This window comes from Diceros bicornis, chromosome 4, assembly GCF_020826845.1.
Source record: "Diceros bicornis minor isolate mBicDic1 chromosome 4, mDicBic1.mat.cur, whole genome shotgun sequence".
Taxonomy (NCBI): Eukaryota; Metazoa; Chordata; class Mammalia; order Perissodactyla; family Rhinocerotidae; genus Diceros; species Diceros bicornis.
The window spans coordinates 67,795,516-67,823,177 of NC_080743.1; the positions used below are offsets into that span (position 1 = coordinate 67,795,516).

The following is a 27,662-nucleotide window of genomic DNA, read 5'->3' on the forward strand; positions in this document are numbered from 1 at the left end:
TGAAAAACATCTGTGTTGGTTGTGGCCTGGTGGGTTGAACTCCAGTTTTCTTATCTGGAAAAGGGGGTTAATAAAACCCACTAGCCAGGTCTGTTGTGAAGATTAAATAAAGTAATATATGTAGAGTTTCTTACACAGTGCTTCGAACATGGAAGGAAGTTGATACATATTCATTCTTTTACCCTCTTCCTTTCCTTCCTCTCCACTGCCATCCTGTCCCAGATGCCAAGCCAAAATCTTGGGAGTCACCTAGCCTAGCCCTAAAAATGATCAAATGCTATGTCCTGTCCTTCCTGTCTCCTGACCCCTACATGCCCACTACTTCTTAGCTGAGTTCAAGCCCTCATCATTTTCCACTTATTACTGCAGGAGCCTATTAAATTATTCTCCCTACAACCAGCCTCACCTCCTTCCAACCCATCCTCCACGCTGTTGCTATTTCTAAAATGCAAATTTGATCATGTCTCTCCCCTGCTTAAAATTCTTCATTTGCTTCACATCACCTTCAGGGTAAAATCCAATCCCTTTAGCATGTCACACAAAGTCCTTTGTGATCTGGCCCCTGTTTATCACTTTGGTCTCACCTATTCCAACCCCACTTCCCTCCCCTGACCTAACACATCACACTTTGGCTCTAGATATGCTTAAGCATTTAGAGTTCCCTGAACAAGCTGTGTTCACTCACCCCTGAACATCTGCCCTTGTTATTCTGTCTGGTTGGAATTGCCACATATCCCCTCTCCTGGTCCTCCTGATCCTCTTGGCCCTTCAGGCCTGAGCACAACAGATCACCTCTGGGAGCCTGTGGGTTAGAGCTACATCTCTGCACACACATTTGTCATAGCACTTATCACATTGCAGAGCACTTGTCTGTTTCTTTCTGACTCTGTCCATCAACTGTGAGTTGTTGAAGTCAAGAGCTGCCTCTTTTATTTTTGGATCCTTAGGGTCTTGTATACTCCAGGCACATATAATAAATATTTATGGAATTAATAAATGGTCTAGGATATGAATTAAGGTCTGATTCCAAACTCATGTTCTTTCCATGTGGCATCATATGGTATTATTTGTGAAAGCATCCGTTCATTCAACAAATGTTTAATGGGTATCTTCTTTATGCCAGGCATTTTCTAGCAATGTAGGTTCCATGGTTTCATCTGGTTACATTCCTGTTTCCCTTTTAGCTGCTGTCTTCCACAGCTGATTATCCTTTGCTGTCCTGACTCTCTGACAGGATACCCATTAGTTTTCTAGTCTGATTCCTGACTCTTCTGACTTCTGAACCATTGCTACCTGCTGTTCCTACCTGCCGTATTTGCATTTGACATCTGGCCAACCTCCCACAGGTGTCCACTGAGCCAAGTTTCCAGTGTGGGCCTGTTTTATCCTGTTTGGCTTCCCAGGTTCTGGCACAAACACTTCTTCGACCAGAAAGGGTTCAGGCTACCTCTTTTTCTTTCCACCTTGTAATCTGGTTTTAATCTTCTTTCTCTAAACTCACCAATGGTCTCCTGTGGCCTGTTGAATTCAATGGGCTTTCTCTTATGTTTCTCCCAATCAACCTCCCTACTGCTTTTGACTCTGTAACAACCACCTTATCTCCTTTGAAACTCTTTTTCTCCCTAGCCTCTATGATGTTATGCATTCCTGGTTCACCACCTGCATTTCTAATAGCTATTTTTCCTTTCTCCTCTATTGGAGTCTCCTTTTTTCCTAAGCCTATGGATTAGGAAAAACTATGGGTTTCTCTCTCTCTCTTTTTTTTTTTTTTGCTGAGGAGGATCAGCCCTGGGCTAACATTCATGCCCATCTTCCTCTACCTTATTATGGGATGCCGCCACAGCGTGGCTTGACAAGCGGTGCATCTGTGCGCACCCAGGATCTGAACCTGCGAACCCCAGGCCGCCAAAGCGGTGCGTGCGCACTTACCTGTTGAGCCACAGGCCAGCCCCTCTGGGTGTTTCTCTAAGGCTCAATTTCAACCTCTCTACCTTTCTTCTTCTATGTTCCTCCCTAACAGTTCATGTATTCACAAGGCTCCAGTAAAATGTAAAAATAGCTAACATTTTAACATTACAAGTGTACGGAGCACCTTTGCATACCTGATTTCATTCATCCTCATTCTAGTACGTGAGTGTCTCCAAAATCTACAACTCCAGTTCCATGGGATCTTCCTATTCCTAGTAGTTCCTTCTGATGCCTGTTCAGGTTAAATCTCATTCTATTCCCTTATCTGGACTCCCACTGCGCTTGCCCAGACTTCTATCACAGCATCTATAACAATATTGCACCTTTGTGTTCACGTGACGGTCTCTAGGGAGACTGTAAGCTCTGTTTCATGTGGATTTTCTTTTCCCAACACCCAGTATAGGTCCTGCCATAACATGTGCTTAATAGCCAACGAATAATTAAATAACGTTCCCAATTTCCTTGTCCTGAATTCCAAGAGTCACTTTGAATCCTCTCCTAAATCTTGTTAGTTACCAAGTATTATTGATTCCTTATGCCTTATGTTTCTTGATGTTGTCTCTTCTCTTCTGTTGCTATCACTACGCTCGTCCAGGCTCTTACACTTTGTACAACTGCAATATCCCCATCTTGGTTTCCCTGCTCTTAGTCCTTCTTTTGTCAGATCAGTCCTATATTTCCACTGCAAGAATAATCTAAAAATGCTATTTGTCCCAGGGTCAGGTTTATTTTTTATTTATTTATTTATTTTGTGAGGCAGATCAGCCCTGAGCTAACATTCATGCTAATCCTCCTCTTTTTGCTGAGGAAGACCGGCTCTGAGCTAACATCTATTGCCAATCCTCCTTTTTTTTTTCCCCCAAAGCCCCAGTAGATAGTTGTATGTCATAGTTGCACATCCTTCTAGTTGCTGTATGTGGGATGCAGCCTCAGCATGGCCGGAGAAACGGTGCGTCTGTCGGCATGCGCTTGGGATCCGAACCCGGGCTGCCAGTAGCGGAGAAGGCGCACTTAACCGCCAAGCCACGGGGCCAGCCCCAGGGTCAGGTTTAAATTCCTTATTCTGATATTTAAGGCCTTCACACATCTCCTGCAACTTCCCCATCATAAACCTCAGTCTTCTTTCATGATTTTTCTCTTATTATCACCCAAATGCTAGATAGACACATCTTTTTACCTTCCTCCCTTCCTTCCACCATTTTTCTAAATTTTACCCTTTCTTTAAAGCCCAACCCAAATCCCATTTCCCCCCAGGAAGCTTTTGACTCTTTTGGTCCTAGACAATGTCTTTCTTCTCTGACCTACTATTATTTACTATTATACAACTTACTGTTGCATACTTGGGCATTTAATCATCTATGTCAGGGATTGGCAATTTATGGCCTGTGAGCCAAAACTGGCCTGCTGCCTGTTTTTGCACAGCCTGTGAGCTAAGAATGGTTTTTACATTAAAATTTAAAAAGAAGAAAAAGAATATTTCATGACACATGAAAATGATAGGAAATTCACACTTTAGTGTCTATGAGTAAAGTTTTATTAGAATATAGCCACATCTATTTGTTTACATATTGTCTATGACTGCTTTCAAGATATAATGGGAGACTTGAGTAGTTTCAACAGAGACCATAAGGCCTGCAAAGCCTAAAATATTTACTATCTGGCTGTTACAGAAAAAGCTTGCTGACCTCTGATCTAGGATCTTGAATTCTCTTTATAATCTTGCATAGCTGTTTGAGAACTTTGGAGAGGTCTGCTTCACAAAAGACAATATTTTCAATGCTAATTGACTGTTCATTAAAAAGATGGGGGAAGCCATAAGAGTAGGCTGCATAGAGTGAGTAGGAGCTAGCCTAGTTAGAAACTTAGTAACTTAGGCAACCAGATTCCCACTGGAAAGTGCGAGTCAGAGGATCTCAGGTGGATGGGGGAAAAGATGTGATCTTTTTTCCATCTTCTCTGTTTCTGACCCAGCAGAGAAAATGTCAAAGCACAGAGAGTCTAGCTAGAGAAATGGCTATTTGAGGTCTTATCTGAATCTGGTTGTTGAGGACAGATCAGTGGTTGCTGGCTGAGAGAAGCTCAGCTATTAGTGACTCAGTTATTACAGACCATGAAAGAAACTACCAAAAGGGGGTAACAGCTGAAGGTGAAAGTGTTTAGCTTTGGCTGACTGAAGATTTAAGTAGGCTAAGAGGTTTTACAATGCCTAGAAATATCACAGGCCAGAAAATTTAAAGGATTTTCTTAAAGTAGAAATGAAAGCTAGATATCTGATAAACAGGAATAGCAGTTAAAGTTATCAGAAAGTTTACGACTTTTACCTAGGTGTTCTATTGTTTTTCATCTTGCTCTAATCATATTTTTTTTTGTAAAACTTATACAACATAGTAATTATTTAGTAAAGTTCCATCTTGTTGAAAAATAATATATATAGATTGGACTGTGGGCTTCATCTTTCACATCTGCTCCCTACACCTGGGCAGAATCCACTTGGCTAGCTTTGGTACTCAGATGTGGACCACCAAATGGGTTGCTACCTGAATTGTAGGAAGAAACAAGCTAGACTCTAGGAAATAGGACTTGCATATCGATACCTATTTTAATGTTAACAATAGGTACAAGGTCATAAGTGTGTTTCCTTTTTTTATAGCTTCACCACCACACCTGGCACAGTGCAGGGCACATTGTCAGATTGAGATCGAATGAATAAGCAGCTGTAAGTTAAATTGGGGGGGTGAGCTCATTACCTATTCAAGTGGACACCAGGGGACCATCATTTTATTGGAGAGGAATTTTTGCATTATGTGGGAGGGAGGATTGATGAATCCTAAAATGTCTTTCAACTCCTAAGATCTATGATCTTCCAAATCAAACAGGCACTTCACAGTTTCCCTCTTTGCCACGGAATATCGTCCACTTGCTTCTCTCTCTCTCTCTCCCCTCTCTTTTTCTCTCTCTCTCCCTCCCTTCCTCCCTTGAGCCCTTCTCTTGTCCAGACTGCCATCCTATTACTAAATCTTAATCTGCAACATCTCTTGGCTTTACCCCTTTCAATCACTGTCTCCTGCTTCTGATGTACCCTCTTGATTTCCTTCCAGCTCTTCTTTCTTCGCTTTCTCAAACTCACATGCCCCTTCCTTCCCTCTCCCTCCTTCCCTCCTTCGTGTGCTACTCCTTCCTCTCCCTCCTTCTTTGCTCCCCCTACTTCATTTTCCGTGCTTTCATCCACCGGCGGTCTCCCCCTCCTTCCCGCTCTCTGTCTGTCTTACCCTAGTTTGGAAATACAGCAGACCTCTAAGCCTGCCACCATTGGATGCAAGAGGCTGTCACTCTGCGGCAGAAGGGGCTCCTATTGGTCGGGCTAGAGGAGGACGAGCTGACTATAAAAGGTGGGGCAGGAGGAGGCGCGCGGAGGGCCTCTGACAGGACCCGGTCGCAAGGAGACGCCTGGCGGGAAGCTGAGCGCCGAGAGCCGGGGTGCGGGCATCGCAGCACCGGCTCTCCGCACTAACTCTCCTCCGCTTGTCAGCCGGGGCCCCTGCCTCGGAGCCCGGCAACTCTTGGCCGTCGCCCGCGCAGCCCCGAGGGCCCCTCGCCTCGCCTCACCTGCACGTGCCGCGCCCCGCGCGCCCCGTCTGGCCGCAACAATGAGCGAGGTGAGCGGCGCTGCCCGGCCCCCTGCTCCGGGCGAGGGCTGTGGAGGGGGCAAGCCGCGGCTCCGGGTCCCAGGGAGGGCGCGGCAGCCCAGAGCGGCGGAGAACCCTCCGAGGGCGCTCCACTGCCCCCCTGGGAATGCTCCCACCTCGGGCCGCTGGGAAGCGATAGAAGAGGGAGGCTTTAAGTCTCCCGGCTGTGGATGGCGCTTCTGGGGGGACTGGAATCGGGTGTAAAGTGGGGAGGCTGAGGTGTTGGGTGTAAGTCGTCTCCTCGGGATACTGTCCTCTCCATCTCGCTTACTGCTCCGATGTTACTCCGGTTTCCCACTCCCCTGACTTCTGAGAAAACGTTCGCCTCTATCCTTCCTCTTCTAGGGCTGTATTGCTCTTCACTCCTTAGCATTCAACAAGAACCCCAGCCCTCGCCCCGTGGGGTGTCCACTTTTCCCCTTTTAGGAAGGCGGCATCCTAACCCTCCACTCATTCAGTCTAACGGGACCAACCATTGGAGGGACCATTTCTGATATTCAGAAGCCCCAGTGAAGAGGGCATGTTCAGCTCCTGGGGAGATGTCCCCTTCGAGAGCAGACCTCCCTCTGCAGTGCTGGTTACATCCTGGGTCTTTTGGCAGGCTGCGTCGTGTTCATCCGAGCCAGACCCAGTCCATTAACTGTGATTTCCTCTTTTCAGAGAACACTGTCCATTGGTGGGGGTCAAAGCAGAGACTTGGAAAGATCTCTCCCATTGTTTGATTGCATTTGTAGGCATCCAGAAACAAGGATCTTCCTTCCTAAGTGAAGTCAGTCTGGGCAGTGACATCAGAAGCTTGCTCTCTGCAATCCCTTTCCTAGTGCCCAGGATCTTGTGTTAAACCCAACCTCTCAGCTATATGCCAGATCCCAGCTCTGCAACGTACTAGCTATGTGGCCTTAGGCAGGTTACTAAACTTTTCTCTGCTTCAGTGCTTTATCAGTAAAATGGGGATAATACTGGTTGTTCTAATGTTAAATGAGATAATATATACAAAGTACTTAGAACAGTACCTGGCACAGAGTAGGCACTCAAACTATGTTAGCTATTGTTATTATCTCCCTGTTCTTTTTTCTCTTTTAGAGTGTTACAGAAAGCTAGCGCAAGAATTCTCAAGGATACCAGGTTAGTGAAGGGATAGGACCCTGGAAACTGGGTCTCAGTTTCGATCTTCATTTTTAGTAGGAGCTCTGCTGGCTCCTACCAAAAGTTGTCACCCAGGGAGCCAATTAGTGACAACTTCTGTGTTTTCTTGGTTGCCATGTCCACTAAGTGTATCCTGGAAAATTCAGCTAGTCTGGGGGCTGCAGAAGAACTCAGGTGGTTTCTAGTCCCTCAGCTAGTTGTGACTGTGACCACGGCAGCCTTTCAGAAAGAAAAGAAAAAAAAAAATAGTTCAATCTTTTTTCCTCTTGCCTCTTTCAGCCCTACTATGAGAAGAGAGGTTTTCTTTGCCCTCTTTTCACTGAGGTCTAGAGTTCAGCACCCCCTCTAGTGTTTCTAAATCTGAAAGTTGCAATTCAAGCCATCCCCTGGGAGTTTGTGATCTGAAGGCTATGCCAACAGGAAGACGTGTGGTTAGCCTATGCTTTTTGGGGGAAGCGCACAGCCTCTCTGTAGGACACGCTACAGGGGCTGGCGTTTAGGGTGGCATGTGGTGGGGTGACAAAGGTGTTTCAGTGACAAGGAAAGCAATTTGGTGTTTGAGGGGAAGGGTCAAGTCTTGACTTAGCAGCTGAACTTGGTTAGCCTCAATCAGGAGCTCAGTAGAAAGATGAAAGTAGGATCCTTGGATGGGGACTAGCTGTCAGTGTTTGTAGGGCTGCCCAGCCCCCCAGGCTGTCAGCGTGAACTGGTTCTAACTAGCAATTTAGCCGTGGAAGCTGCCTCCTAACATGGAGCTGAGCCTGGCTTCAGGGATGAGTATTTATAAGATCCAGAAGCAGCCACCTGGGTGTACACAGAGACGAGCTGTCTCTGAACCAGATCCCCAAAGGGACCCTGCTTCCCTAGAGGCCAAGACCCAGCCTGTTTTCTTCCTCTTGTAAAAGCTATGAGGAAAAGCGGAAGTATTGCCCAGAGCTCTGGAACTCCGGGGAGACTCCAAACTGCTTCATTTCTCTCAGCCCAGCCCCAGGGGTCTCCTCTTTCAGGCCGAAGTGCCTAGCCCAGTAAAGCCCTGTGCACCCTGAATCTTATATAAGCTTCACCTCCCCCACCCCTATTTTCTTGCTTCAGAGAACCTGCATGAAATGAGAGGATTTGGGATCTCTTTAAGCGATTCCCATTTCAACTGAAGGAGAAAAACTAGGAAGGAGTCTCCAGACCTAGAACAACTAAAATTGTAGGGGCTCTGGTGGGGCTGCTTGGGAGGATCTCCAGCTCTACTTCGCCTTGGTGGCTCTTTGCTGTCACTCAGTACTGCAGCAGAGCGTTTCCCTGTAAGTGTGTGTGTTCGTGAGCAGAGGAGCTGCAGGGGCTCATCACCGGCTTGTCTGCATTCACAGCTGCAGGCAGGACTTGATTGCTGTGAATCACAGTCTAGCTCTGATAGTTTAATAACTTTTTGCTAGTTTCAGTGAAGGATGGGAGTGGGAGATGCATTCAGAACCTGAGGGCTCTTTCCTATAATCCTTTGTCATAGCGGGTAGCTGGCTGCTTAAAGCACAATTGCAAGTTCTTCTGTGATCCTGTTGCTTGTCCCAACTGTGAGGAGCCTAGCTGGAGGAGTCCCTTGGTTCAGCAGTCATTCTGTTGAAATGCGGGTCATGGATGACTAGTGATTATCCTCCTAGTGTCTGTCCGGTGTTTTGGCTGGCAGGGGCTGGAGCAAGGGACAGATCAATTAGAAATCTCATTAGGGGAGAACTTAGAACTGGTGCTCCCTCCTCTATTATTCTGCTTGCTGTCCTCTTAGGTAGTAGGAATGGGGATCCCACACCTTGGGGATCACATTCTCTTCCCTTTGCATGTCTGTCTGAATCTGCAACCTTCCCCTCAATGAAAGTTTGGTCAGGGTGAAATCATTCTGTTATGTCTTCTGTGACCCAGTTGTTAGGGAACCTGGTAGGGACTTGGAGGAAATCCCAGTTTATTATGGTAATATTGGACATATGAAATTGAAGGGCTAGCTACTCGATATTGGAATGCCTTCCACCTCTGGAAATATCTGTCTTCCGAAGTAAGGGAAATGAGAACTTGGTTTTCGAACTTGCTCATCTTTTTGTTAGCCACCATTCAGGTTGTTGGCTTTTGCTGCTTGAGCAGGAGCCTCTGGCTGGTAGAAGTGGATGACTTTGTCATCCTGTGACCTGGGAATATGGATGACTTTTTCCTAAGCTGCAGCTGTGATCAGTTACCTCTTATGATGTCAAGTCTCTATAGGCTGCAGGCACCCATAAGTAATGTGGCTGGAGTCCAAATACGCAAACCTGATGCATCTTTCATGTTGGCCTGTGGAGGGTCTTAACTGATGCAAGCGAAGGAGATAGGATTGCAGAGGGAGAGGAGGAAGAAGGATCAGGTCAATACTTGTCTTTTCAAGGTAGTGTTCTATGAATGTCTCCTCCCGCTTTCTTTCTATTTTTCTGTAGTTCCAAATTGTCTTTCATGAGTCTATTTTATCATGGAAAAAAAATAAACTTAGTTTTGCAAAAATTCTTCAAGAAAGAAATACAAGTATATCTTTCACCAAGAAAATCTCAAATAATATATCAAAACATTTTAGTGATATAATTTTAGATTTGTTAAGGAACCCTAAAGATCATCTGGTCCAATCTTCTCATTTTACAGATGAGGAAACTGAGGCCCAAAGTTTATCCAAGTTTACACACTACTAGAACCAAGACTAGGGCACAGAATTGCTGACTTCTCATCACAAAAGAACTTTCCATAAGACTCTAACATGCTACCCCAATGAATATAGAATGATTTAATTTACATGCAACTTTTAAAGTATATTAATTATTATAATTTAAGTATATTACAAATACTTTCTATAGGGAATCTAAGCAGTGTGATTTAATAAATGCTGAGCAAGAGGATAGAGAGAGAGGAGAGACCAACATGGGATGATATTTATCAACGGGGTACATTTTGGTAGAATAATAGGCGGGGCAAGTACTATCCTTCCTTATCCGTATGCCAAGTCACCTTAAAAATAGGTGTGATGAACGTGATGAAGTGGAGTTGGTAAGCTAATAGGAATGAAGGAAAGGGGAAGCCTGGGGGCCCTTTTGTCGTGGGCTCTTAGTTTCTGGTGTCCATTATTGACTCACATAACTGCAGAGCATCAGGGACCAAAAGGAGAGGTTTTCTTTTTGAAAAGAAAGAAATGAAAGCAATTCTCTTAACTCGAAAGTATTTGACTTGGAGGATCCAGGGCAGGACTGGTTCAAAATGGCTTGACTTGCCTCAGAATTATGTTATTATTTTACCTGCAAGAGTAAGCTAAATCAGAAGCACATCCAACACTACTTTTTCTAAGAGAGCCACAACCCTGCAGGTGCCTATAAACAAGTGCCTAAAAACCTAGACCATGTCACCTTCTCCTCCCCGAGCCTGATTATTGCTTCATTCCAGGCTAACTCCTGACTGAGTGCCCAGCCAGGTTTCCCAAACCCCCACCCAGGGAAAAGAGGTGCCATTTACAGTTCTCTTGTCTTTGGTGCTGCCTCCCTCCCACACAAAGCCCTCCAGCTGAGTGTTTGCTTTGTAGGCTGTGGGGGGATTAATACCTTTATTTTGGGACATTAACGCCATGGGTGGGATGCACATTGAAGATTATAGTAGTAAATGATACTTTGACACATACTCTCTCTCCCCCACCGCTACCCCCAGTATGGGGTGAAGGCACAGCTCCAAGCTGTGTGCAAAGCACCACAAATAACCACTCATTAAACCGTGGCAGCCCATGCTGGGGGGAAAGGGCCGGAGCTGTTGACTCACTGCATACCATGAGCTGGCATGGCCAAGGAATTCTGCCTCTGACTCCAGTGGGGGGTACTGCTATTCCAGGCAACGGGTGTGGTTGCCAAGGGGAGTGGGACAGACCAGGGGGCTTGGGAACTCGTACTGCTTAGATTCTGTTCCTGTCTTAGGAGGCATCTGAGATATGGGGTATTTGGGTTATATTCCATATATGAGGAGAGGAATGTGTGCATGTAGAACCCTGAGTAAGGATTCCTGGTTCTTTTTCTGTTATTATCTTGAGGGTGACCTTGAGCAAGTCTTTCTGAAGCTGTTTGAGGACTGCAGCTGGTTGCTGCACTGAAAGAATTGAAACAGTTCCAACAGTGCTCCAAAAACAGCAGTCTAGGGTCTTTCAGGGGCACCAGGGGATCCCAGAGGCTCTCTAAGGTGCTTGAGCAGTGACTTTCATTTAACATTGGGAAAGAATATGTCAGCAGGGATAGGAGGGTCCCTGGGGGACCGAAGTCTCTTTGGCACCACTTGAAAGCAGATGCACTAACTCCTGTCTCCCTTCACTTTCCACGCCTCTCAAGCAAGCAGGGAGCTTACAAAGCCTAGAATTTATGTCAATACAAAGGCAAGAAAGGAGTCTTTTGGGGCTCATATTTAGGATTTTTAGGATTCAGGCCATTTTTAGGTTTCCCTGCCCGGGCCTGTAGGACAGGATTCTGAGTGCCTGTGCCTATTCATCTGAACTAAGTGATTCTGGCAGTACTGTAATGTGTTTATGCTGTGTTTTCACTTGCACAGCATCCAGGCTGTGTCATGCAAATGCAGGGTATATGTGGTCCAGGTATTGGGCCTTTGTTCTTGTCTGTGGCTGCTGTTAACAGCCTATGATCCCTCTTTAAAGAGTTGGATGAGGAGTGTGGGGACATCTGGGTAGTTTACCTTTCCCTAGGTTAGGTCTCACTTGCTGCTTGGAGCGGAAGAGGTGACACTATCTTGCCTGTTCTTGTGACAGTGGTTGCTGTGGCAACATCATTAAAGATAAAAGAGATAAAAAGGAAGGAAGAAATGTCAGCCTGAAAAGGGGGCAGGGTGAGTTGGGCCTGGAGTTATAGGGTACTTATTCCCCAATAGTGGCAGCAGGAGACAGCACCTAAGTTGCTACTGCTTTGACAGTTTTTAGGTGCTTTGCCAAGACAATACTCACAAACTGTCCTTCTGAGGCAAGGAACAGATTTACACAATCACGTTTGTGATGCAAAGGTGGGTGAAAGAACTTGATCAAGGAGATACGGTTTATTTGCTCCTGAGCACTAATCTCCTTCTCCCTGTGGTCTAGAACTGAAAAAAAAAAAAAAATTGTGTCTAAGGGTTCTCTGAAATGAAACATGAACATGTTTGGAGGTGCTGTACTGGAGGGCCCCTCCTATACACCCCTAACCCAGGAGTGGTTCCAGGAGGCTCCAAGGCTACAGACCTGGACACTTGCAGTGACTGTACAGAATATGGTTTCTGTCCAAGCAGACTATTTTGGGGCCCTTTACCAGAGATTTAGAGCCATTGTCAGCATTTGGGGGACAGGCATTGGGAAGAAAGGGAGTTTGTGATTTCCAGGGTTGGTTTAGAGTAAAAACAGATCAGCTATGAAGCTCCTATGGTGGCAGAAAAAGCCTCAAGGGCCCTTAGAGCAATCCCAGGTATTCTCTTCCTCCTTCAGTTCCACTTAGTGGAAATGTACTCTGGCATCTCCACTCTTTGACTCCAGGACTTCAACCATGCAATACCCCAGGAACTTGACCTAGTCTTTTGCTCAACCCAGAGTTACATTACTTCAAAATAATAACTACTTACTTTAATATGTGCTAGGCGTTTTATATACCTTTTCTCTAGTTCTTTTCACCCTTCAGGATAAATATTATCTCTCTTCTGCAGATGAGAGGTGTGAGCACAGCAAGGCTAAGTGATTTACCCGATGTCACACAGCTAGGAATGGCAGAGCTGGGTTTTGAACAGATAGTCAGTGTAGATCTAGGGTATGAACCCAGATCTGTCTGACTCCACCTAATATGCCATATTGCTTCTCCTAGGAATTTGAGGCTTGAGAAAATTTTAATTCACATAAACAGATATCTATTGTGTACTTACTATGTGTGAGACGTGTTGCAGTTACTGTAAGTGATACACAAATAAATGGGAAATATGGACTGTGCTTTTGAGGAAATAGAATCTGGTGGGGTGGTGAGGGTGGGGAAGGGAAGGCAAGACAAATACACAGTACCTGTAATACAGGTAATATGAAATACACTTCTAGAGAAGTTCTTCCCCATCATCCTCAGCTTTTTATGGCACATATGCTGAAGTGAGGAAAAGCAATGACCTGTCTCCTGAAACCGTTTTCACCATCTCTGAACTAGCTACAGAATGGAGGCCCTCAGCTCTCTGAAAACAAATTTGATTTCAGAAATCTAGACAAGGTGGCAAATAAAGCAGAGTGGGAGCTCCCGTCATTCATTCAACAAATACTGAGTGTGTATCATGTATAAGGCATTGTGCTAGACCCTGGGAATACGCTAGTGAATAAGATAGACACTGCCCCTACCCTAATGGGAACTTGCACAGAAATGGAGAAGACAGACGTTCAATATCTAACCACAAAATTATTATTTAATTACATTACATATGTGCTACCAAGGAGAAATACCAGATGCTGTGAAGACTTGTAATGAGGGCCCTCGCCTAGTCAGGGGAACTAAGAGTTTCCTGGAAGAAGGAACCCTTGAAGAGAACGCTGAAGGATAAGCAGGAATTAACTAGATAAAAGGGAAGCAGAGATAAGAGAACCATGTACCAAGGTCCTGAGGTGGGAAGGAACCTGGTATGTTCCAGAGATGAGGTTACTGAGGTGATCAGAGGCTGCATAATATAGGGCCCGTAGACCATGTTAAGAATTTTGTTCTTTATCCTGAGAGCATTGGTAACCACTCGGGCTATTGTGGTGGTTCCCATAAGAAACAACTGTATTAGGCTGGTAGCGGTAGAGAGAAGTGAATGGATAAGAGATGTTTGGGAGATAAAGTTAACAGGACTTAGTATTTACATTGGATATGCAGTGTGAAGGAAAGAAAGGTGTCAAGAACAATTCCAGGTTTCTGGCTGGATGAGATAGAGAATACTTATAGAGGATGAGGTTGGGTAGCATTATAAATTCCATTTGAGACACATAGAGTTTGAGGTTTCTGGAAAACATCCAAATGGAGATGTTTTAAAGCTTAGAGGAGAGGTCTGGGATGGAGATATACATTCGAGTCCTCAGTGGCATTCTGTGCTGTTCGGTATGGTAGCCACTGACCACATGTAGCTATTCAACTTATTAATTATTAATTAAAATTAAATAAAATTATAAATTTTATTCCTCAGTCACATTAGCCACATTTCAAAGTACTCAATAGCCACATGTCCTTGTTGTTGTTAGTGCCGTCAAGTGGATTCCAACTCCCTGAGTACAGCAGAACGGAACCCTGCCCAGTCTTCTTGTGCCATCCTCTCACCTTCCAGCACTATATCAGACAATGCTCCACTGCTATTCATAGGGTTTTCATGAGCGATTTTTTCGGAAGTGGGTGGCCAGCTTCTTCTTCCTGGTCTGCCCTAGTTTGGAAGCTCTTCTGAAACCTGTCCACCATGGGTGACCCTGCTGGTACTTGAAATACGGGTGGCATAGCTTTCATGCATCACAGCAACATGCAGCTGCCAAGATATGACAACTGACAGACAGGTAGTGGTTCCCTGACCAGGAAACAACCCTGGGCCCTGGCAGTGAGAGCACTGAATCTTAACCACTAGACCACCAGAGCTAGCTACATGTGCCTAGTGGATACCATGTATTGGACCGCACAAATATAAAACATGTCTATCATTGCACAAAGTTCTATTGCCGGTGTCTACAAATGTTTTCTGTAATGGGCCAGGTAGTAAATATTTTTGGCTTTGTGGGCCATATGGTTTCTGTTGCAACTACTCAACTCTGCTGTTGTAGTGCCAGAGCAGCCACAGATAATATGTAAACAATGGGCATGGCTGTGTTCTAATAAAACTTTATTTACAAAAACAAGCTGTGGACCAATTTGGCAGTGGGCAATAGTTTTCCCACCCCTGTTCTATTGGATGGTGCTGGTATAAATGATAACTGAAGTCATAGGTACAGATAAGATCATCTAGGAAGAGAGAACAAGAGAGAGCCCTAAACCTTGAGAGCCTCCAATACTTAAATGTTGGACAGAAGTGTCCAGAAAGATAGGAGTAAAACCAGAAAAAACCATGATGTCCCAGGAGCCAAGGAAAGAATATGTGTCAAGAAAGGTGAAATGATTGAGTGTCGAATGCTTCAAGAGATCAAGGCAGATGGAGCTGAAACTTCTGCATTTGATTTAGTATCGTAGAGAGCATTGGTTATCTAAAGAAGAGTCAGTTAAGTGGAGGAGGAGTACAAGCTAGGATTTCAGTGGGTTGGAGGGTGTGTGGGAGGCGAGGAAATGGAGACAGTGTTCTCAGAGGTCTAGCTATGAAAAGAAGAGAGACATGAGAGGCCCTGGCACCCCACCCCCACCACAGTCACCTTTGTGCCTGCCTGCCTGCCTGCCTGCCTTCCTTCCTTCCTTCTTTCTTTCTTCTTTCTTTCTTCCTTTCTTAGCTCTGAGCTAACATCTGTTGCCAATCCTCCTCTTTTTGTTGAGGAAGATTGACCCTGGGCTAACATCCATGCCCATCTTCCTCTACTTTGTTTTTTGTGAGTGTGGGATGCCTGCCACAGCATGGCTTGATAACCTGCCACAGCATGACTTGATAAGCGGTGCGTAGGTCTGCGCCTGGGATCCGAACCTGCGAACCCCAGGCCGCCAAAGCTGAGTGTGCAAACTTAACCACTACACCACTGGGCCGCCCCCCTACCCTGCCTTTCTAACTGCTCCTTCTCGGTCTTCGCTAGCTTGTTGACCTCTCCCTAACCTTTTTCCCTGTTTTAAAAATTGGGGTATAATTTACATGCAGTAAAATGTACCCGTATCAGTGTATGGTTCTGTGAATTTTGACAAACCTATACAGTCATGTAACCACCACCACAATCAAGATATAGAGCGGTTCTATTATCCAAAAATTCCCTCATTCAACTTTGTAGTCACCCTTTCCATGATCTCAGCCCTTAGCAGCCACTGATCAGTCTGCTGTCCCTACAATTTTGCCTTTACAAGAAATGTCATATAATCGGAATCATATAATATATATGTAGCCTTTAGGGTCTGGCTTCTTTTACTTAGCATAACGTATTTGAGGTTCACCCATATTGTTGTGTGTTTCAGTAGTTCATTCCCTCTTTCAATTGCTGAATAGTATTACATTGTATGGACGTACCAAAATCTGTTTATTCGTTCCTCAGTTGAGGGACATTTGGCTTGTTTCCAGTTTTTGGTGATTACAGGTAAAGCTGTTATAAACATTCACTTAGAGGTTTACATGTAGACATAAGTTTTAATATCCCTTGGGTAAATACCTAGGAGTAGATTGCTAGGTTGAATATCCCTTGGGTAAATACCTAGGAGTAGATTGCTAGGTTGAATGATATACATATGCTTAAGAAACTGCCAAAGTAGCTATACCATTTTGCAGTCCCACCAGCAATGTAGGAGAGTGCCAGACACTCCATATCTTTGCCAGCACATGGTATTGTCATTTTAAAAAAATGTTCTAATAGGTGTGTAATGGTATCTCATTGTGGTTTTAATTTGAATTTCCCAAATGACTAATGATGTTATACATCTTATCATGTCCTTATTTGCCATCCATGTATCTTCTTTGGTGAAGTGTCCAAATATCTTGCCCATTTTTACAAATTGTATTCATATTATTGAGATTTGAAAGTTCTTTATATATTCTGGATATAAGTCCTTTATCAGATATGTGATTTGCAAATATTTTCTTCCAGTCTGTAGCTCGCCTCTTCATTCTCTTAGGAGTTTCTTTTAAAGGGGAGTTCTTAATTTTGATGAGGTCTAATTTATAATTTTTTTTGTTTTATATATTGTGCTTTTGGTATATCCAAGAAATCTTTGCCTACCCCAAAGTCGCAAACATTTTTTTTCCTATATTTTCTTCTAGAAGTTTTACAATTTTGGGTTTTATATCCATTTTGAGTTAATTTTTGTATAGGGTACAATGTATGGATTGAGGTTTTTTGTGTGTGGCTGCCCAATCATTTCAGCACTATTTGTTGAAAAGATCTCCCTAACCTTTTGATGTGCGGGTTCTTCAAGCCTTGGTCCTAGACCTGCTTCTTTTCACTTTAATGGTAGTTGAAGAAGCAATTCAGATTGAGAAAACCTTTTTTTTTTTTTTTTTTAAGAAAGGGAGAGGTGTTATATATAAGAGAGTGATGGGAATTGATTGTAAAGATTCCCAAAAAGCAGAAAAGGAGAATGGGATCTAAAGGGCAGATGGAAGGACAGGACATCATCTGAATGCTGATAAATGCCCTGAGAGGATGTATCAGATAGGGAAAGGGAGGATATTGCTGTATCACATCCCTCTCTGCAATCTTAAAGCCTGAAGAAAAAAGACCCCTAAGCCAGCAGGCCTCTCCTTTTCCTCCTTCCCCATGGGAAGGGAGAGTCCACAACTTTGAACTGCAGAGGAAACAAAAGTAGACTCATGGGGAATTGGCAGCTACTGCCAAGATGGTGGAATGGAACATTGGAGTACCTCAGGCCCAGAGGTGAGGAGAAAAGGAATACAGGATGGTAGGCAAGGAAAGAAACTAGGGCCCTCTGGGGAAAGGCAAGAGTTGATGGGCCTCACAGTTGCTAATTAGTGTTTGGTGTGTGTTAGGAAGTGAGAAACATTTAATCCTATATGGGCAGTGAGGCTGAACTGAACCAAGCTTCAAGCTCACTAGAAACTTGGAATAATAGGCTTGAAGGTAAGCGAGGGAGTCATTAGAAATGGAAACCAGTGAGATGATCCTGCACATGGAATTCTCAGAATCTGAAGGGCTAGCATCTGGCCCTGTGAGTGAAGAACACACACATAGGCTATGGCTATCCCTCAGGGTCAGCCTGGTGTGTGTCAGGAGGCCCACTGAGCAAACGGCAAGATAAAAGCCAGTATCAGGGTGTTTAGCTCAACTAGCAGAGCAAGAATCTGAGTCAGTAGGCGTGGTCTGGGATCAGGTTCTTAAATAACATAAGATTTCTCCATAATGGGAGGACAGAACCTTGTTCCCCATGTTCCCTGTAGAGTGTACATGAAGAAAGTGTTGGAGACTGTGGATTGAGAGACTGGTCCTTGAATACAACTGCCTAACTGTGGGAATGGAAGGAAATCATGATCCCTAGGACTTTCTTTCCTACCTGGGGATTGCTCTGCTGTGTGGGAGAACTTGTTTAGTTAAATCAGTCTCACATTGGACTTCCTCCTCAAGTGTGTGCACACACATGCACATACATGCACATACATGCCCATGCTTCTGGCTGTGGATTGAGAGATAGTATAGCTTGATGTTCAAGTGGACTGTGGAGTCAGACTGTCTTGGTTCAAATCCTGGCTTTGCTAATTAGCTGCCTGACCTTAGGCAAGTTAATCAACCTCTCTTGACCTCAGTTTCCTTATCCATAAAATGAGAATAGTAACAATACCTGTCTTATAGGGCTGTTATAAGGATTCAATGTGTTAATGTTTATAAAGTGCTTAGAAAAGTGACTGGCACATAGTAAGTATTATATATGTGATTATTAATCAAATAAGGTTAGGAGCATTCTGAAATTCTTGATTTCTTCCAGTTCTCCAAGCTGGGTCCTATAGGGAAAAGGCAGGATTTGCTAAACCATGGCACTGCTGTTATTTCTTGTCGGAAGAGCTCAGTATTGAAGGAAGTAGAAGAGCACCTGAGAGTTTGTAATCCATACCTGGCTAGAATGAGAGCCGAGAGAGAGAGTCTGAGAAATGCTCATCTGTCAGAGCTCTTGTGGGTTAGCTTCAATCCTCTGGAGGTGTGAGTTTTTGTAAGAGATACTCTTATACAGCATATGGTTTCTGGTTCACCCAGAGTGGACCTCCCTGGCTCCTTGGTTTACCTGAAGAATGGTTAGTCTGATGGCTTTCAGATGGATATACCAGAGGATCTTGATTCACCTAAAGTTGCTGAGTTTCTGGAAAACAAACAGGAGAGTTGGGGCAGAAACCAGGGACCAGTAAAGGGCTGATTGCTATATACAGGGTGGGAGCTAACAACCTGTGATCTAACTGCCCCCATCCCCAACCTCAGCAAATCGCTAACAACTAAATCCAGAAATTCAGAGTGTCCAGAGTGGCTATTTTGAGTATTGGCTGGAGAGGGTGGAGGTAGGAGGGGCAGGAGGTAACAGCCCCAGTGTACTACATTTTAGCAGAAGGTGCGAGGGAGATTTCAAGGGGCATTGCGAGTAGTAGGGGTTTTCTTCTCCTTACAGCAGCCTTTTCTGGTCTTCCCAGCAACCGCTCATAAATTTAAGCCGAATGGAGCTGGGAACCCCTGGCGGGCCAGACAGCAGCTGAGCCTTGGCTCCATTCCAGGGTCAGCAATCTTGGGAGAGACTCAGGAAGGGGCACAGCTGGCAGGGCAGAGGGGAAGGGGTGGCCTGTGTGGTGCAGTCTTGACACATATTCCCACTTAGAGGATTCTCAAGGTTAGCTGATCTGAGGAGGAAAATAGAGGAAGAGACAGCCACCTGAGGGGAGATATTTAGAATTGGAGTCCAGATTTTCCTCCTAAGGGGAGGGGGTGGGGTGAGAGAAAAGAACTGATGGATTAAGGGAACACGCTTAGAGTCAGACAGAGGGATAATGGTTAAAGCAAGGGTCAGAATCAGGGATTTGCTGGCAATAGAGAAAGTAGCATTTGAAGTCAGAGATTGTGGCACTGTAGAACTTGCCTCTTGACCCCATGACCCTCTTGTCTGGACTGTTGACTGTTATCCTATTACCAAACACCCCATCCATGTCATGCTTTTGCAGTGTGGACTAAACTCTTGTGATGATGGTATACCAGAGTGGAAGGTGTCGCCTATGTAACTACTGGGCCATTATTATTGATTATAATTATATAATTATATATAATTATTGATTATATAAAAAAATTTTTTTTGACCACAGGAGGATCATGAGGAAAGAAAGAGTAATGACTGGCCAGTCTCCCAAGAGTCTCAGGAACAACATTTCCTCTCATGGAACCTTTCTTTTTGGTCAAAGGGGGACTAGCAGGAATTCCATAGGGTTTCAGGAATACTTTTGTGCATGTTCTTCCAGATTGTTAAATAAAAATTTATATATACATAGATAAGCAATCTATATCTTTTCAAAAATTGGGCCTTATCAATTTATAACCTACTTTAAAAAAATATTGGATAATTATTTTATAACTGTCTGCTATCTCCAGGACTTTGCGAGATGCTAGGAATACACAAATAAATCACAAGACTTGAAAAAGTGGTAAAAATGTGACCAATATATCCTTTGAAAATCACATGTGATCAATGAAGCCTTCTTGGTTTGGCCCCAGATTTTCACGGTAACATCCAAAAGGATGGGATTGTCCATCTACCTAACAATTTTTAAATTTGTAAGCTACTTTTAAAGACACTTTCCCTGTCAAATACAGCTCTGTATCAGCATTTTTTTATCTTAATAATTTTTGTTTTTCTTTATATTATTATTTTTTTATTTCTAACTTTTTATTAGAAAAGCTTACCAGAGTTGAAAGAATAATTCAATGCACATCCATATGCTTTCCACCTAGATTCAGTAATTGTTAACATATTAGCATATTTATGTCAGCATGTGACAATATTCCATCTTGTGGAGATAATACAGCCTGGTGGTTAAGAGTGTGGAGTCAGGGCCGGCCCCGTGGCTTAGCGGTTAAGTGTGCGCACTCCGCCGCTGGCGGCCCGGGTTCGGATCCCGGGCGCGCACCGACGCACTGCTTCTCCGGCCATGCTGAGGCCGCGTCCCACATACAGCAACTAGAAGGATGTGCAACTGTGACATACAACTATCTACTGGGGCTTTGGGGGGAAAAATAAATAAATAAAAAAAGTCTTTAAAAAAAAAAAAATGTGGAGTCAGTCGGCCTGGGTCCCAAACCAGTTCCACTGTTTTCTAGTACTGTGACTTGACCTTGGGCAAGATTTTTAACATCTCTAAGTCTGTTTCCTCAACTATAAAATAGGGATGACATCTCAGAGATTTCAGAGGATTAAATGGGATAATGTTTGGCACATGATAAATGCTCAGTAAATATTATTTGGGTACTTGTCTTATCTCCTCCCTGAGCCTGGAAGAGAGAGACAATATCTTGACTGGTTTCACTTTAAATCCATGTCCGTTAACCTCAAGTGGGCTGCCTGGTAATCCTACCACATCTCACCAGTCATTTACTCTCTTACTTTCTTAGATGATTATTCCACTCATTCTCTTCTCTCCTCAAACCTTTAATAATTCCTGCCTCTTCTTCTCTCTTAGCTGACAACTGTGCTTTTTGTTTCACTGAGAAGATAGAAGCAATTCAAGAGAAACTTCATACATTCACATTACATCTGCCACTTTGCTTGCATCTATACCCATATTCTATGCCTTCATTCCTATATTGTGGATGAACTGTCCATATTTCTATTTAAGGCTATCTCCTCTACTTGTGCACTAGATCCATTCCCTTTTGCCTATTCAAGACTCACTCTAGTAATTGTGCCCTCTCTCTCCTGCATCATCAATTTTTCCTTCTCTACTAAATCATTCCCATTTTACCAAAACACTCCTCAAGCTACTGTCTAATTTCACTGCTGCTCTTTAAAGCAAAGCTCTTTGAAAGAGCTGTCTTTACTCACACATCCATCAAAAAATCCAACTTATTCTACCATGAAAATTGTCTCAAGTCCGAATACTTCCTATCACCTCCATCACTACCACTCTCATCTAAACTGCCATGATCTGGCTTGTACCACTGCAGGACCTTCATGATTGTTTTCCCTGGTTTCTCACTTGCCTCCCTATAGTCTATTCTGCACCCAACAGTCAAAGTGATCCTTTAAAAACATGTCAGACCATCTTTCCCTCTGCCTCAAACCTTGTAATGCCTTTCTACCAACTCAGAAGAAAATCCAAAGTCTTTGCCCTGCGTCCAAAGACATTCATATTCTGACTACCTACTCAACTTCATTCCTTATATTCTTTCCCTTACTCACTCAGCTCCAGCCATGCTGATTTTCTTACTCTTCCTTGAACATACCAGGCACAAAACCTGCCTCAGGGACTTTCCGCTTGATGTCTTATCTGCCTGGAAGGCTTTTCTCCCAGACATTCACATGGCTTGCTCTTATATGTCATTCAAACCTCTATTCAGATATCATTTATCAGAGAGCCTTCCTAGACTACTCTGTTTTATTTTCCTTCTTGGCACTTATCACTCACTGGCATAATTGTTTAATGAGTTCAGGGACTTTATTTTGCTCACTGCTATATCACCATGTCTAGAACAATTTTTGGCATGTATTAGCCACTGATATATTTGTTGAATGAATGAATCTGTGTTTCTTCTATACCCTGTTAGTGCACAGAACAGTGCTGAACACAAGTAAGTGCTTGATAAGCATTTATCAAAATAGGGTAGAAACAGCATAATCTACATAACATAAACTGGATTCTATCAGTTTCTTAAAGCAGAACACATATCTGGCAGTCATTCAACAAAGGTTTGCATCTATAAAATGAGGGCTAATACTTTATACTTCATTGAGCAAATGTTCCAAGAATGAGATGAGAAAACATTTATGGAAGCATCCAGTTCCTGGATTTTGGCAAATATCAAGTACTTAAAATTGTGAAATGGGGGCCAGCCTAGTGGCATAGTGGTTAAGTTCGTGCTCTCTGCTTTGGTCATCTGGGGTTTGCGGTTTGGATCCCTGGAACGGACCTACACACCACTCATCAAGCCATACTGTGGGAGCGTCCCACATATAAAGTGGAGGAAGATTGGCACAGATGTTAGCTCAGGACCAATCTTCCTCACACACAAAAATAAATAAATAAATAAATAAAAATTGTGAAATGAATAAACAGACTCCAAGGGCACCCAGGAGCCTACAGAAGTGACTCTGTCTCAAGAGGAATTGTACCTTGAGACTGAGGGATGTCCAGATGAAGTAGCTCCATTGATATGATTCTGCAGAAAGGGAATTACTATTATGTTAAATCTAACACTCCATCTGAGCAGAGAGGCTGGAAAAAAGCACACATATCAATTGACTAGTCTCACTTCAAATTCGTGACCTTGGGCTTGTGAGGGGCCTTAATGCTTCCCAGCAATCTTATTACTGTTCCCTAGTCCATTCACTCTCCTATTTTCCTAGATGAGTATTTCATACCTTCTTTCTCCCTCCTTCCTTCAATAATTCTTCCCTCCTCCTCTTAGACAATGACCTTGTTACCTATTTTACTTCAAAAACAGAAGCAACTGGAGGAGACCTTGCAAATGTTCCCACCTGCCTACATCTGGGCCTCTATGCTCTGCCTTCCCTCCAGTTACTGTGGATGTTCTGTTCTTGGCTCCTATTCAAGGCCACCCTTCTACTTACCACACTAGATCTCATCCCCTTTCTCCTTTCCAGCAATGATCCTCTTTCTCTCCTATAGTTTTTCCTTCTCCACTGGATTATTTCCATAAGAACACAAACATTCTGGGCTGGCCCTGTGGCTTAGGGTTAAGTGCGCGCGCTCCGCTTCTGGTGGCCCGGGTTCGGATCCCGGGCGCGCACCGAGGCACCGCTTCTCCGGCCATGCTGAGGCCGCGTCCCACATACAGCAACTAGAAGGATGTGCAACTGTGACATACAACTATCTACTGGGGCTTTGTGGAAGGAAAAAAAAAAGAACACAAACATTCTGCAATTTCTGCCATCTTAAATAAAATCTTGTGACCCCATATCCTGCTCAAGCCACACGCCCCATCCTCATTTCTTTGGAACTCCTATGTTTGCTGCTTTGCTTCCTTTCCTCCTTTTCTCTCATGAGTCCACTACAGACTTTTGCTCCCTTCCTGTACTGTAACTTCTCTTGTCAATGTCTCCAGTGATCTCCATGTAGCAGAACCAGGTGGTCAATTCTCAGTCCTCATCTTATTAGGCCTACTTACAGAGCTTGACGCAATTAATCACTCTCTTCTCCTTGAAATAGTTTCTTTACATGACTTCTAAACTATAATCTCTTGGCTTTTCTCCTTCCTGACTTCTCAATTTTCCTTGTTGATTTTTTTCTCATTTCTACAACCTCTAATCCCTGGAATGTCACCAGGATTTGACCCTTTTCTTTATCTGAACTCACACCTTTGGTGATCTCACCCAGTCTCATGGCTTTTAATACCATCCATATATTACTAACGCCCTCATTTATATCTCTAGGCCAGATCCTTCTCCTTAGCTCCTCTTGAATATCCAACAGCTTTATAAAAGCATCTCCTCTCGGATAATTGATAGGCATCTCCAACTTGTCCAAAAACAAGCTCCTGATCCTTTCTCTAAAATCTGTTCCTCCTGCTGTCTTCTCCATTTCAGGAAATGGCAACTCAATTTTTAACAGTTCCTCAGGCCAAATACTTTGGAGTTATCCTTGACTCCTTTCTCACAATACCACTTATCCAATCAACCAATCATGTTGGTCATAGCTTGAAAATATACCCAAAGATTGAACCAATTCTCACCACCTCCACTGCTGCCATGCTGATCCAAGCAACCATTATCTCGTGCCTAGTTTTCTACAATAACCTCATAACAGGTTTTTCTGCTTCCTCCCTCATGCCCCTTGTGTGCAAATTGAAGATCTCCGATGGCTTCCCATCTCACTGGTAGTAAAAGTCAGAGTCTTTAAAAAAGACTTCCAAGGCCCTACATAATCTACCCCTACCCCAAGTTATCTCTGATCTCATCTCCATCCGTCTTTCCTCCTTCCTCCTTCCTCTCTCCACTCCAGTTACACTGGTCTCTTGCTGTTCCTCAAGCAGGCTAGTCCCACTTCCACCCCAAGCCCTTGCAGGTTCTTGCCTGGACAACCACAACCTTTACCCCCTGAGCTCCTTCAGCTCTTGGCTCAAATGCCATCTTTCAGAGAGGCTTCTCCTGACCACTCTGTGTAAAACTATATTTTCCCATTCACACCCCAGCACTTACTACCTCCCTTCCCTATATTTTCTCTACAGCACTTATCACCACTTAACATAATAATCATTTTCTTTATTCATTTGTCTATGTATAGACCAGAATGCAAACTCCATAAGGGCGGGGTTTTTATCTGTTTTGTCCTCTACAATTTCCCTAGCACCAATAAATACTTGTTGAATGAATTGTGATGACTTTTCCCCCACTCTGTGATCTCAAGACCCACTTCTTCAAAAGACTAAGGAATGTACCTGGTAACAGGAGGGCTTGAAAGTAATGATGGTGAATTTACGGAGATGGTACCTTAATACTTCCATGAATATCTAATATTCTGATTTTTCTCTTCCAGCTTAACACCAAAACATCCCCAGAAACCAACCAGGCACCTGGCCCGGAGGAGAAGGGTGAGTGGGGTTGGGCTACGCAGTTTGTAGAACAGGTAAATATAGGGACATGAAGACAAGTAGGGCTGTAAGTCTAGAAGCTCCTAAAGTCAGATGTAATAGGAAGAGGAACATGGATAAGTGAAATGAAGCACTAGGTTAGAACTACTATATCTATAGTCTTCCTTCTGCTTTTTCCTAAGACGTAAATCTACCAGTATTTACTCTTTGATTCTAGAAACTGGCTCTGGAGTGCTTGGAAACAAGCACAATGATAGGAAGAAACTGATCGGATAATCCCAGCCACTGTTGCAATCAGAAATTGAGGGAAAGCTGGGGAAAGTGAGTGTGCCCTGGGACTCTGAATTGTAAGATTTAGGAATAAGCAGTGATAGAAGACATTTGTCGTCTTGGTCCAAAAGTAGCAAAGCTCCTAATTAACGACAGTGAATTCTCAGCCTAGGTGCCCTGACTCATACTTCTAAGAGAGTTACCAGGCATTCTTAGTCCTAGCAAAGATTAGGGGACCTCACAGAGTCCAGCAGAAAGTGGACTTGACCACTGTATTTGGGGCCTGGAGAAAGGGGCTGGGGCAATTCAGGTTTACTCATTCATGAATCTCTCCACTATCTGCAGGGAAAGCTGGCAATGCCAAGAAGGCTGAGGAGGAGGAGGAGATTGACATTGATCTGACGGCTCCGGAAACAGAGAAGGCTGCTCTTGCTATTCAGGGCAAGTTCCGGCGATTCCAGAAAAGGAAAAAGGATCCCAGCTCCTGAATAATCAGCCTTGCCCTTCACCCTGCTCCCTTTCTCCCCTTCTCCACAGCTCTGACTCCCATGTTTCTTTGTCTCTTTGTCCCTCTAGACTCTCGTTGAGGCAAGTTCAACCCTTATATATTATTTTCTCTGGCCCCCTCAAGCAATCACAGCAGTAGAGGCACAAGGAACATGGGGAAGGTGAAGAATTCAATTGGCAGCCACTTGCCTAAGGGTGGAACAGTTTCTCCTTGGGTTAAGGCTCCTTGATCAGTACCTATGCCTGCCCTATGAGGCTGAAGAGCAAGAGGCTTTGAGGTTGAGAGAGGGACCCCTGACAATGTGGGGGGAGGGGAAAGCCTTCAGAGCAGGGCACCCAAGGGTGGGGCATATGCACTATTCTGCTGGTTACAACATTCACACTTCAGGTCACATTTTTCCCCCTTCATATCCTTCTGCACCACCACCTCCAATTTCCCTCCTATGAGCTAAGCCAGTGGGGACTGGAGTCTCCCTTTTCCCTAGGCAGACCTAAATCGAGCAGCTTCCACATTAGTGCATGCTGAGTAGATTAGTTCCAAGGAAGGGAGATTGGGACGAGTAGAGGCAAGAAGTTTCCTTCATCATCTAGTCTGAGATCGTAAGGGCCAGAGGTGGAAGAGGTTCAAGGGGCCACAGGCAGGAAATGGAGCTAGAGTAGATTTGAGAAGGAAAGAAAAACAAAGGAGGGGGAGATCTCTGAAGACACAAGTTACTGCTGGTAAAAGTGTATTATATGAGGGATTCTTGGGGCTTTGCTAACCTGCCTACCTCTAACCCCCCAAGTCTAGCCATCCCCAGAGGTCACACAAACCAAGTGACCCCTGTAGTTCCTACCTGCGCCACTGTGGAGTCAGGGCAGAAGTGGAATAGACACTCTATGTGATTTTAGCATGTTTAATAATTATTAAAAAAACCAACCAACCCTCAAGTGGGGCCATTTAACCTCTACTTCTGTTTTTCTTGGGAGGAATATAAATGTAAGCCTGAGCTGGCCTCAGGGAGGGTGGTAGAGCAACTACGTGGATTCCATGGAGGCTCGGGAAACTGACACTGCCCGAGCCACTTTCAGACTGAAGCCCACCCCTGCCTTCCTATCCCCGACCTCACCCTCACCTTGACTCACCACCCGCATTGTCTTTATCTGCTGCTGTCACCACCACAGGGGCACACCTGCAAGGGTGCTCCTCTCCTTCTCTTTCCCCTCCCAGCTAAGAGCACACTTGGTGTATATCCCTCTGAAAACAAACCCAGTCTTCCTTGCTCCCTATCCTCAAATGACCTACCCTGGCTGTCCCTCCTGCTTTGTCTTCCTCCCACATCCCCCTCCCCTCCCACTGTTTATCAAACTTAGGTGACTCTAGGTCAATAGAGAGCACCACTGTCACACTGAAGATTTTAAACCATGAGTTAAATAAAATGGTGGCTTTCAAATGAAGCTTACATTGCTGAGAAATGATCTCTATATATTGAAACCAGAAGCCAAATGCTTGAAGATCAAGCAAGGAACGTTCTCTCTTCCCCACTCTTTTCACTTCTCAGTGTTCACAATACAGAAATTGAAACCATGTAGCAGGTAGTAGGACGCAACGGACAATATCCCTGGAGGGCAACCTCTATCCCAAAGTTCACCCATGCCTGGCAAGCCCGTGGCTCGTGGATATTGGGAGGATTGAACAG

The 27,662-nt window shown here is 44.2% G+C and overlaps 1 protein-coding gene across 1 annotated transcript; it reads left to right on the forward strand.

Moving 5' to 3' along the window:
* Window positions 1–5,281: 5,281 nt before the first annotated feature.
* On the forward strand, window positions 5,282–27,296 carry PCP4L1 (Purkinje cell protein 4 like 1). The gene is made up of 4 exons (XM_058536901.1): window positions 5,282–5,357; window positions 5,395–5,624; window positions 25,152–25,206; window positions 25,822–27,296. The coding sequence occupies exons 1-4, from the start codon at window positions 5,282–5,284 to the stop codon at window positions 25,962–25,964; spliced, it is 504 nt and encodes a 167-aa protein (XP_058392884.1). The 3' UTR covers window positions 25,965–27,296.
* Window positions 27,297–27,662: the final 366 nt, after the last annotated feature.